The sequence below is a fragment of the Apodemus sylvaticus genome, chromosome 14, assembly GCF_947179515.1.
Source record: "Apodemus sylvaticus chromosome 14, mApoSyl1.1, whole genome shotgun sequence".
In the NCBI taxonomy this organism is placed as follows: domain Eukaryota; kingdom Metazoa; phylum Chordata; class Mammalia; order Rodentia; family Muridae; genus Apodemus; species Apodemus sylvaticus.
Window position 1 is genome coordinate 17,601,711 of NC_067485.1, and position 12,629 is coordinate 17,614,339.

The 12,629-nt window shown below is 51.5% G+C and overlaps 1 protein-coding gene across 4 annotated transcripts in view; it reads left to right on the forward strand.

Annotated features, from left to right (window-relative positions):
* The window catches only part of Fgd3 (FYVE, RhoGEF and PH domain containing 3), a 55,253-nt gene extending 43,928 nt beyond the window's left edge, over positions 1–11,325 (forward strand). For all 4 annotated transcript variants that reach the window (XM_052156864.1, XM_052156863.1, XM_052156866.1 and 1 more), the window contains exons 15-18: positions 4,139–4,261; positions 7,169–7,309; positions 9,682–9,822; positions 10,449–11,325. In XM_052156864.1, coding sequence (XP_052012824.1) covers positions 4,139–4,261; positions 7,169–7,309; positions 9,682–9,822; positions 10,449–10,700 — 657 coding nt within the window. In that variant the 3' untranslated portion in view covers positions 10,701–11,325. The remainder of the gene's footprint in view (positions 1–4,138; positions 4,262–7,168; positions 7,310–9,681; positions 9,823–10,448) is intronic.
* The last annotated feature ends 1,304 nt before the right edge of the window (positions 11,326–12,629 follow it).

Here is a 12,629-nt window from a genome sequence, read left to right on the forward strand (position 1 = left end):
TTGGAGATACAAAAGAGCTACCTGCGTGGGGCTCAGAGCAGCTGGGGACTCAGCCCTGCAGCTCTGAGAACACGGCTTTTGTTAGGTTATGACCGTTGGGTTTTCATTCCCATAAAGAGGAGGACACAGGCTCAGGTCAGTCCGGTGAGGTGCCTTGAATCGAGCGAGGGACAGGCTGTGGGTGGAGCCACCTGAGATGGAGAACAGAGGAAGGCTGGTGCGACATTGGTCCCAGTACACAGACAGGGCCGGCCAGGGTGGGCCTGAATATACTGCTGTTCCCCTTCCTTGTAAGAAGTTCAGTAGTGAGAGTTCAGGCGGGCCATTTGTCAGGTAACCTTGAGAATGCTTGTGAGGCTTGAGGGAAGGCTGAAACATTTCAGGGGTATGATGGGGAAAGAAGAAGGGGACCCCAAAATAAAAAGGGACTGGATGAGAGGAGAGAGACCCTAGTTGGAATGTTGCTGCTGTCTGGCCCCTGCAGAGCAGACAGGCACCCTAACTTTGTTGAAACTGGAAGGCAGGAAGTCTAACCGTGGTACAAACAGCCAATGGGGAAATAAACATCTAGACACCCCGGTGGCTTCCTGCACTCGTCTGCCCCTGGCCACTTCCTGACATCTACTGACAGTGTTCTGGCCTCCCCTGGCTCCACCAAGCCCCAGAGCTTGTGGGGACCCACTATCAGCTCTGCCTACATCCAGGAAGCCCCATGGCTTGTCCCAGGGTCCCTCATGCATACATCTCAATCACACACCACATAACCCAGTGTAACCTTCTGAGTTGCTAATGTAGAGTATGCAGTTGGTCTTAGTTGGCCATGCAATCCTGACTGTTTCTTTCCCGATGCTTGTGGGTTGTGGCTGCACCACAGTTGAGCTTCCAGAGGAATGCGTGTCACCTGGTCAAGAGAGACTGAGCCGCTCATGAACACACAGTCTGAAACACTCCCAAAATAGCCCCACATCTTCCAGCCAGGGAGGGTAACCGTGACCATTTCACTCAGGATGCCTTGGGCTCTGTTCCTGCACTGTCTGGGCCCTGGGCTGGGCCTATGGAGGCATTGCTTATAACCAGCTGATGGCTAGAGCATCCAGGCCCAGGAAAGTTAGTTCTTTGTTCATGAGATCCCTGGGACTGAGCCCACAGGTCCTGGTGAGGGAAACCTCGTGCTCCCTGAGTTGCAGGCAGGCAGAGGTTCAGGGTAGGGATGGGGACTGTTTAAAGGATCAGTGGTACCCAGAACTGACCCAAGGACATTAGCAGTGGTACCTATAAGTATGATGTCTCACAGCTCAGGCTAAGTGGGGGGTGGGATGGGGGTCGGTGCCAAGATTAGGAGGAGGATGAAGCTGGAGGGAAGTGGAGTTGACTTTGGGTTGAGACCAGTAACGTGTACCCTAGCCTTACTGTCCCTTGGGAGATGGGGATGCTCTATGGTAACCTAATGCAGGCTGCTCTTGCTGGCATCTTCTTTGATCGGGAAGAGACAAATGGGAACCCTAGAATCAAGGCCTCAAACCACACACCCAGGGCCTGCCTTAATCGGGTATGGTCACTACACATGCTGGGTACCCTGGACATACTTGATCCTTGGTCTACTCCTCTTTCTTATTTGAAGGTTCACAACATTCACCCCACAGCAGCCCAGTGTCCAGTTCTGGTGTCCTCCTTCTTTTTCATTTTCCGGACCAAGCCCGGGCCTGCCTTTCCTCTAGCAAACAGATCCACAAGGACAGATAATCCGGCAGGGCGTGGTCATGTGCTTCCCTGTCAACTCTTTCTCTAAGCAGAGCTGAGCTGAGATTTCATTGAGCTCGGGATGGTTGGGAGTCATCTGTGGGCCTGCACTGAGCGTCGTGATAGGGCACACCGTTGAGTATACACTACTCAAAAGCAAAGTTTCATTTTTGATCAGAAGTGTTTGGCCATGGGTGCCAGACTCATGCTGCTTCTCAGAATGTCTAGAGAGGAAACAAATCCCTTCAATGTACTGGGTGTGTGTCCTGTGTCTAGGTGTCTTCCAATAAACAGCCTCTGTCAGCCCCCTCTTTCCTAAGAGACACCAAACCACATCCGGGAAGTTTTGCAAGCATCCTTGCAGAATTCAAAGGCTTCCTCATTCTGTTAACAGTAAAAATCAATGCCAGGTGGTGGAGTCGCATGCCTTTAATCCCAGCCCTTAGGAGGCAGAGGCAGGTCTACAGAATGAGTTCCAGGACAGCCAGGGCTACACTTAAGAAACCTTGTCTGGAAAAAACAAACAAACAAAAAATTCTAGTTGCTCTTAACTAAAGTGTACACACACACACATACACACACACACTCACACTCAGAGTCTGAAATTCCCCCTTCAGAGCTCCAGATGTACTCTGAGTGACACACAGACCCAACCAAAATGCCATCAAAGCACTGGCCCTGATCACCCACAAGTCAGTTGCCCCCCATGATAACGGAACTGCCTTTTCTTCATAAGGTCCCCTTCTGTATTTGCCAAAGCAGAGACGCAGAGGAACTTACTGTGTGAACTCAGTGGAGGACAGCTTCCAGGTCAATGTTGGCATGTTGTACCTGCTCAGGCATGTCCTCTGCCTTATGCCTGATCAACTGTGAACTGCATATCCAGTTCGCATAACCAGGTCTCTTGTGTTGCGGATGGCAGGGTTGGAATCAAGTCACATGACGGGCAGGCCACAGTGGACCTCAGCATGACAGGAGTAATGTGGGACTAAAGCTCCTGTCTGAGCACAAAGATGGGCATCTCTGTCCTGATCAGATGAAGCTTACTAAATGAAAGAAGCTGGGGGAATCCATGACACCGGCCCCAGCCAGTCTTAAAGATTTTGGCCTCAGGACCTTCCTTTTGTCTGAGCCTCATTGATCCAAGGGCCTGAGCTCTTGGCCACACCCCAGCTCATCTCAGCCATTCCTCTGTCCCCAAATGTCTCACTGTGGTACCCTGCTGGCCCTCAGAGCCTCCTGCATCTCAGCTACCCTGTAGGAATAGCAGCTGGGGTCTCCACCTGAGGTCCCTGAGAGACACCACATGCCGGGACTATCTAGTCTCTGATTAATTCCTCCACTTTGACATTTAGATTCCTCACAAGAAAAAGGGGGCATGGACTTCTGAAGGCGGGCCAGAGGGTGGAGGCTGTGGAGCGATGCACAACCCGAGGATGGCCATCTTCCCTTCTGTCTTCTTTCAGCTGTTTTTATTTCCCTTGCACTAGGCCCTCCCATCCTCTCTGTCTCAATGCATACTTGGACCCCTCAGCAGTCCGGACAGAGAGGAGACCATGATCAGAAAGTCTTGCACAGGGCTGGGGGTTCCTGAGGCTAGGTGAGGGGTGCATTTCCAGAGGCAGGAAGACTCAGAGCCCTTGCGAGTGAGAGTTTTGCATGTCAGGTCTGGAATGCCTGTCCTCCACACACTGCACACAAAGCACTTACAATGTACCTGAAGATGAGATGCTTTGCTGAGGGAGGTGAAGGCCATCTCCCACCTTTGTCCTTGGAGCAAGGACTCACAAACTGGAACTAGGCAGTGCTGCAGGAGACACAGCAAGAGGTCAAAGTTGAACACAGCCTCAGCTGGCTTGGTTTTCTCACACGCCCTTAGGATGCTTCTGCAGGATTGCCACACAGGCATGTGGATGCACATGTGTGTTTATGCATGTGGTGTGCCTGTCCCCAACACAGAAGAGGCATGTGATGGGGTGAAGGATGACACTCAGGATCTAGGGGCCACATGATAATTCCGGCCTGCAGTCAGGACACCCCAGTCTCTGGCAGCAGATGCCATCCATGCAGACTCCCGTTCACACCTCTTCTGTCTAGCTTTATTTCACAATGATATTTTCTCAGACACACCAGATAAAGCCACACTGGCCAAGCTGTCTTGCCCTCTTGGAACCTCACTTCAGGCATGATGCATGATGCACTGGGGTGTCCCTCGGAGAAGGGCTAAGAAGGGGGTGCAGCTGCCTCTTCACCTCTGCAGCGTCCACTTTTGCTCTGGGCATGCGTGACTACTTGCAGGTTTCTTAGCTTACCCTCCACACCCGTGGCTATCAATCCCACAGTGGGCTATCCTGTGCTCATACTCTGAAGATGACAATAGCCACTTTCCTCCTTGTAGATTGAGTCCAGAAAGTCATCCTCTAAAACAAGACGGGACAAAGAGAAGCCCGGGTGCAAGAGTTGTGGTGAGACCTTCAACTCCATCACCAAGAGGAGGTATCGATGCAAACTGTGTGGAGAAGTGAGTACCGGGCAGGAGGGAGGGGCCAGGTGGCCCCTCACTGCATCTTCACCGGTCCTCATGGGTGGGCCACAGGGTGCAGGGTGGCACGCCCTTCTTGAGAATCATTCTGTGCACAGCTGGTGGGCTCTGTGAGCCACACAGCAGCCCTTCAAGGCTGCCTCTAGAGCCTATCAACTTAAGTTACTTTTCTCATTGGAATGACCCAATACCTGACAGGAATCAATTTAATAGAAGGCTTTATTTTCGCTCACCATTTGAAGGTACACATTCCACTGTGGCAGGAAAGCCATGGCAGTCAGTGCTACGGGGTACCTGGTCATGATAAATCTGCAGTTACGAAACAGGAAGTAGGGTAGGCTATCAAACATTATGTCCTGCCCTAGGGACTCACTTCCTCTAACAATGTTCCGCACAGTCTTCCAAAACAGCACTGGCCAGCAAGGGTTCTCACATATGAGAGACACTTGTGGGAGACATTTTACATGTAAACCAGGGCACTGTCCCCTGCATGCAGATACCCTTGAGCATGAAACTGTCCCTCTGAAGTAAAAGATACTCTCTGGACAGACAGCTCTGATGATGACAACATTCCAGGGGAGGAATTGAAGCAGGAGAAGATGGAGATAGAGAACCTGCCTATCACACAGAATTACTTGAAGCTGCTTATTCAAAGGACGTAAAGACTGTTGTTCTCTGTTTTCACATTTTCACAAAATTTCAACAGGCTGGCTGGGGTGGGGGAAGGGAGGGACAACAGATTGAATCTTTGGATACAATAATAATAATAGGTGAGTGGATGGGTGGGTAATCAGGTGATGGGCGTACAGTGGATATTGGATAGATAAATACTTAAACAATGGATGGATAGTTGGGATGGTAGATTGATGGATACTGGTAGATGGAAGGTCAATGGATGGATAATGAATGTATATTAGAATATAGGTGGCTGGCTGGCTGTGTGGCTGAATGAATGGTGGGTGGATTGATGGATGAATGGTAGATGGATGTTCACTGGATAGACAGATAATGGATGAGCAGTTGATAAGTGGATGATGGAGATGATGGTAGATGGGGAGGTGGTTGGATGGGTGGTAGAATGACCGCATGGCTGGATAAATAAGCAGAGGAATTTGGAGACCACAGATAGGCTATAGGCTGTGGCTCCAGCCTAGATGCATGGGCTTAAAGAAGACATCATGACCAGGCGGAACATGGTGTTCCCGGCAGATCGGCAGTGGGGGGCAGTGACTGCATCTGAGGCATGGGAGACAACTGGAGTCTGTGCTCTCTAGTAAGAGGAATGGAAAAGATGCAAGGGATGCTTTACCCAGGACCTGGGTTGCAGGTGAAGTAAGAGAAGATCCATGGCTGGCTGCACGTTCCAGGGCACTGCCTGTGTGGGATTGCCCAGTAAGGATGGGGTCAGGAAGCATCAGAGGCCATTCAGAGAGGGATAAACATCCAGGAAAAGGCCGATGTTTCAAAGACTCAAAAGTATTGAGACCAAATAATCTTTGTATTTGGCCACAAGAAAGCCAAGGATGGTGTGATTTGGCAATGTCAGTCAAAGGTGTAAAAATAACCAGGAAAAAGGAGATGAAGGAGTGCTGAGAGGAGGTGAGGTAGCTGGAGAGATGGCTCAGTGGTTAAGAGCACTGACTGCTCTTCCAGAGGTCCTGAGTTCAATTCCCAGCATCCACATGGTGGCTCACAACCGTCTGTAATAATGGGATCTGATGCACTCTTCTGGTGTGTCTTAGGACAGCGATAGCATATTCATGTGAAATAAGTAAATCTTAAAAAAAAAAAAAAGCAGGCCTACTATGGCATGTGTGCACAGCACCCCAACACATAAAAAAAAAAAAGACATTACAGCAAAGAGGAGGCAGGATGGTGCCAAGACAGAAGGGACTCGTGTGCTGACAGGGGATGGAAGGCCAAGGCAGGAGAGAGAGAGGATAGATTGTGGAATGAAGCTCTAAGGAGCAGAGGGGGTGGGCATGGAGACCAGGGTCTCTCATCGAGTGGGGTGGGGGATGGAGACCAGGGTCTCTCATCGAGTGGGGTGGGGGATGGAGACCAAGGTCTCTCATTGAGTGGGGGGAAATGGGAACCAGGGTCTCACATTGATCTAGGAAGGGATGGGAACAAGGGCCTCTCATTGAATCCAGAGCTAATCAGTTCATCTAGGCTGGCCGGCCATTGAGCTCCTAGCATCTGCCCATCTCTGCCTTCCTAGGCCTGAGACTGTGGAGGTAAGCCACCACACCTAGCCTTTCATCGTCCCGAGGACCTGAACTCAGATCCTCATGCTTGAGTAACAAACTTTACTGACTGAACCATTTCCCCATGGTTTTATTTTAAAGATTTATTTATTTATTTTATGTATATGAGTACACTGTAGCTGTACTGAAGATTGTGAGCCATCATGTGGTTACTGGGAATTTTGAATTTAGGACCTCTGCTCTCTCCAGCCTAAAGATTTATTTATTATATATAAGTACACCAGAAGAGGGCATCAGATCTCTTTATGGATGGTTGTGAGCCACCATGTGGTTGCTGGGATTTGAGCTCAGGACCTTCAGAAGAGCAGTCAGTGCTCTTAACCGCTGAGCCATCTCTCCAGCCCTCCCAACGGTCTTGATGTGCGTTTTCTTGATGGCAGTGTCGTAGGCCTTCTTATGTAAGTGGACTACGCTCTTTTCTTCTTCTGTATAGGGCTTTTGAACTCTGGGTGGTCAGGTAAAGCAAGCAGGCCCTGGGCACGCAGGGAGAATAAAGTCACTCTGTGCCCTTGGGTGGGGGTTCCAGCATCCCAGGACAAGCATTTCTTCCCTCTCTGCACAGGTCTTTCCTTCTCATGTGCTCAGGATGTGTGGTCAAAGGTGCGCTCTTGTCTTGCAGGTCATCTGTAGGAAGTGCTCCGAGTTCAAGGCAGAGAACAGTAAGCAGAGCCGTGTCTGCCGAGCGTGCTTCCTGGAAGAGCCCCTGGTCCCTACGAGCCCCAGCTCTGAGACTCCCACCGAGCTCAAACGGAGCGCAGAGGTGAGTGTCCCTGGTTCCTGGGACCAGGACAAGTGCAGAGGACATCTCGGTGTGGGCCACAGGCCTAGAATCAGGGGGAGATGCCGAGAGCATGTGCGTGTCTAAAGACATCTCTGGGACTAGTCAGGGCCTGGGAACCTCCTGCACCTAGGAGTCCCCTGGAAACACGCGTAGGCCCATTCTGGGCCTGATTGGAGGTGAAACAGGAAACTGCCCCAAGTGTAGGCACTGAGGAATGATAAACTGAAGACTTCCTCAATCTCAGGAAAGAAATGACCACACAAGTTCACGAAAACTCCATGTAGAATAAGGAACCAGCCACCTAGTTCATGCTTATAAAGCCTGGTGCTCACAAGGCTGAGGCAGGAGAGTAGTGAGGTGGAGGCCAGCCTGGGCTACACAGAGAGACCCCGTGATGGTAACAAAGGAGGGGTACATCATGGCACCCTATGATAAAAATATCTAAAAGTCACATGCAATATCAAAGGGAAGACAGCAATACAAGAGCAGCAGCCTGTCTCATCTCCTGGGCCTTCCACGGAATTTCCAGATGCTTCCTCAAGGGATGTATTTGAGGGCCAGAGGGAACGGACTGATATTAAGCGTGCTGAGAGAAAACATTGTCAGCTGAGGCCATACTGTCAGGTGAAACCGTCCTTCAAAGACAGAGAAATTAAGACTTTTCTAGAAAAGTATTTAGGGCAGGCAGAGCCGTGTGTGTGTGTGTGTGTGTGTGTGTGTGTGTGTGTGTGTGTGTAGAGGTCCATGGAATACCTCCTTCATCTTACAGCACGCAGAGCCGTGTGTGTGTGTGTGTGTGTGTGTGTGTGTGTGTCTGTCTGCCTGTCTGCCTGTCTGTCTGTCTGTCTGTCTGCCTGTCTGTCTGTCTGCCTGTCTGTCTGCCTGCCTTATATATGTGTGTATATCTCTGTATGTCTTGTATATGTGTGTATATGTATGTGTGTGTCTGTGTGCTGGGTTAAAAATGGGGGGGTCATCTCTCCACCACTACTGCTTCTCCAGCCTTCCTCCTTTCTTTCTTTTTGTTTTTTTTTGTTTGTTTGTTTGTTTTTATTTTTTTGTTTTTTGAGACAAGGTTTCTCTGTAGACCAGGTTGGCCTTGAACTCAGAAATCCACCTGCCTCTGCCTCCCGAGTGCTGGGATTAAAGGCGTGCACCACCACTGCCCAGCCCAGCCTTCCTTCTTAAAGGACACAGTACCCTTTTATGGAATAGTGAGGCATTTAGGAACAGGAAGCCTCTGTTTTCCAGGAAAACCACATTCTCCTTTGTCTCCACTGCATGCATGTAGTCGTAGTCTCCTGGGAGTCTAATGTCAGTCTCTCTCCCAAAGATGCTGTGGGATGGCCCAAGAGGGCTAGGGTTAGAAACTGCCAAAGCTCCTGCCACCTGGCTGCTAGATCTGTCTGGAACATCAACGACATAAGACTGTAAAGGACTGAGGCTGCCCTGGCCTAGATAGTGAGGTCCTGCTCACCCCACCTGCTGACGTGTCTCTGTTCTGCACTCTCAATCTTCAGATGTATTCTGAGAGTCCTGGGGGTGTGGGACATGGCCTTGGAGGGTCACTGGGTCTTGGGGGAACCACCTCCATCGGGATGTGTCAGAGCCCTGCTCTTGTGGCTCCAGGATCTTGTTTCCATTGATAACGCTAAACCACATGAGAAGAGAAAAGCAGGGTCTACAGGGTGTGTGTGTGAGGAGTATATGTGCACATGTGTGTGATGTGGAAAGTGTGTGTGTGTGTGCATGTGTATGTGGTGAGTGGGGTAGTGTGGTGAAGGCCGTAATGTGCTTGGTCTTGTCACCCTATGACCCACATTTCTGTAATTGCTGTTGAATTCCATCCATCCATATACACACATATATGTGTGTGTGTGTGTGTGAATGTGTATGTATATATGTGTATGTGTGTGTATACACACACGCACACACACACACACACACACACACACACACACACACATTCTTGCTATGTAGCCCAGGTCAGCCTGAGACTTGCAATCCTCCTGCCTCAGCTTCCCTAAAGCTGAGATTATAAACACATATCACCATGCCTGGCTTCCCCTTGATACTTTTACACTGTCCTGACCTGGGATGGTCTTACTCTCCTAAGAGGGCCCAGCCCCAAATCCTACTTTTGACCACATGCACTGTTCTGTTGGCCCCCAGTGACCCTTAGAACCATATAAAGCTGGCTCCAGCCTGTACTCTGTCCTCAACTATGTCTCTGTGGTAGTCACCTCTGCCAAGCATGGGTGCTGCTAGCCCCCATGCCAGCCCTAGCCTTTGCAGAGGACAAAGACATCACTACAGATGAGACTACCCCTAACCTATTTTTCTGTCTCCAGAAGCCTTCCTCTGTGGATCCTCGGCCCAGCCTGCTCTGTGGTACCCTGAATCTGTCAGACAATGGTACGGCTTGGAGTGAAGTGTGGGCAGCCATCCCTGAGTCAGATCCCCAGGTGCTAGACCTGCTGGCAGGCAGCCAGGTAAGTGTCGCTGTCCTTGTTCACGCCCAGGGCTACTGTGAGATGGGCTCTTCTGCCACAGGGCAGAGCCTCAAGCCTGAAGTGCCCATAGCAGGCACTTTCTTTGGCCATTTTTTTTGATCCTCTCCTGCCATGTGACCTGCCCAGAACAACCCTCTGCTCCCCATTCATGGAAGACAGGTCCCTGTAATGGGCAAAGACAGCCAGAGTGAGAACAGGCATAGGTAGGGGGCACAGAGGCTGGGCCCTCCTCCCCACACATATTCATTCATTCATTCATTCATTCATTCACATCTTCATTCATTCATACATCTGAGGCAGATAGATGCATTTGCCCCCTGCTGAGTCTTACCTTTCCTCTCTCAACTCCCGTTGCTAAGTCGCAGGGCTGTTTTGCCTCACTTACCCTGGGACAGGGCTTCCGAGGGAAGCCATGGTTCAGAGGGAAGACCTCTGGTGAGGTTTGTTGAAGTGAAGGGAGCCTCCTCCCAGCACCTTCCTGAGAACGCTTGTTGGGCAGCTTGTTCTAGTGACAGGCTGCACTGTGTAAGGCTGGGCATGTTGGCCTGCTTGGGTGGCCACTGGCATGAGCTGGAGGCCCGACTGACCCTCTCTCCTTCCTGCAGGCTGGCAGACTGCTGCAGAGCATCCCACTCTCTGGCTGTACGATAACGGTGCCTGACCCTGAGGAGGGGCTGGAGGCAGGCTGTGTGTGGAAGCTGCATCAGGGTTCACAGACCTGGTGGCTGAGCGCCCCCTCCACAACGCTGCAGCAGCGCTGGCTGAAAGCCTTGAGCACTGCTACACGTGGGGACACAGCTGGGGACAGACCAGGGGCCTCCCAGCCCCAGGCCCCAGCAGGCACAGACACGCCATGAGCAGAGCCTCCTACTGTCCTTCCCACTACTGTATTTGGCCTGCGTTCTTTTATGGGTGACCTTAGAGGTCGAGTGAAGGGATGAAGAACTCCTGTGACCGCTGAGGATGGACCAAGTGGCCCAGAGACGAGTAGCTATGGGTCCGAGGTCACTCGGCAAGCCTTAGACAAGAGTTGGGCTTCTGGCTCCAGCGTCAGCATTGTGGTGAGAGCATGGGGAACGGTCACTACAAAGCAAATGTCACCTGAGAGGGCTGAGTGATGACACCATCCCTTAAAGGCACAAGGAGACCAGGTGGGCACTGTCCGGGGGTGATCATGTCCAACCTGGTGTGACGTCACTATGGAAAAGGCAAAGCTGTCTGTACCCTGACGTGGTCTTTGTCCATCTATCCACTGGGTGACCTGGACCACAACCTGCTCCTCTGGGCTTCACTTCTATGCCGCCCTCTCCTGAAGCAATAATTGTCCGCTATTCCTGCTGAGCCTGTGAGGGCAAGGAGCAAAGGCTTCCTTATGCCACCATTCCCAGAGTCCCTGTGTGACAGGTTTGTGAGGTTTCAGACTGATCCCTCTGTGGGTACCATGCTTGTCAGTATAAATAAATGTTGGCTGTCAGCAAGTGAGCACAGCCTTGGCACCTTCAACCCACTCTTCAGGGCCCCCCTCAAGGCAGGGGGCTAGTAGAGGAACATAGACGAAGGTGGCAAAATGGCGGCAAAAGTCCACAGACCACACACTTGTCTTACAGAGAGAAGTTCTGCATCCTTGATGCTGTAGGTCGTGGGTGAACAGCTGAGACAAACGGCAGGGTGGGGGTGCTGTCACTCAAGATGTGGGGATGTGACAAAGGTCATGGGGCTCAGGGGCGCTGTTTGCCTCTCAGGGAGTAGGACATTTAGAGACCCGTGATGGAGTTCTGACCCTTGAGGATACCAGCTCACTAGCATCAGCACAGCACTGTGTAGGGACAGCTGGGCAGACATAAGGGGCGATCACATGGTGGGGGGAGGAGGTGTAGAGCCAGGAATGGGTGCTAGTTATAGGTGACATTAGGACACACAGATGAGGTGGGGCTTCAAGTGAAATGGGGGCCTGGGTTGGGAGTCCTGGTAAGGTAGGACTGGTAAGGGGTAGAAGTAAAGTGGATGGGGCAGGGGTGAGGTGGATGGGGCAGGGAACAGGTGGCCAGGATACAAGTAAGGTGAAATAAGGTGGGTGTGGTGTAGGTGAGGTGTCAGAACCCAACTGAGTCTATGCGAGAGCCCCCTCACTGGGCATGCATGGACTGCCTCAGGAGTGCTTGCAAGCCCCTCTGCCTCACACTCACCATCTGAGCTGAGTGGTCTTCCTTTGCCCCGAGGAAACTGAATAAAACAAGCAGAGCGCCTCTACACCAGGAGGAACGCACTGGGGGTCTTCTGGTTTGAATGGGGCAGTGCTGAAGGTGGCCCAGGTGGGACAAGGAACACAGGGGCTTTCCTTGGCTAGGCGCGCTGTGTGGTGGACACGCTGGACAGCTGGACAGGCACAAGCCTTCAGCCTTGTGCCATCCTTTGCTCCTTCCCCCTCCCCCATTTCTAGCCCTCGCATTTCAAGGATTCCAAGTGCTAATCTTCTGAAGAAACGAGCGTGAGGAAGTGCTTCTGTGTATCCTGCCTCCTGGGGAGCGCCTCTGTCCATCCTGTCCCAGGACTCACAATAGTCAGTTTGCAGCTTGGGGGGGCTCCTGATGCTACCTGAGCAGAAAGGTGTATAAGTTACTTTTCTCATTGCTGTGACAAAAGTACTGTACAGAAGAACGAGTTTGTTGGCTCCCAGCTCGAGGGTAGGATCCATCATGGTGAGGACCCCGTGGATGCAGGAGAGCAGGCTGCTGGCTGTACTCCGTCCACGTCAGGAAGCAGAGGCGTGGATGCTGGCTCTCCAC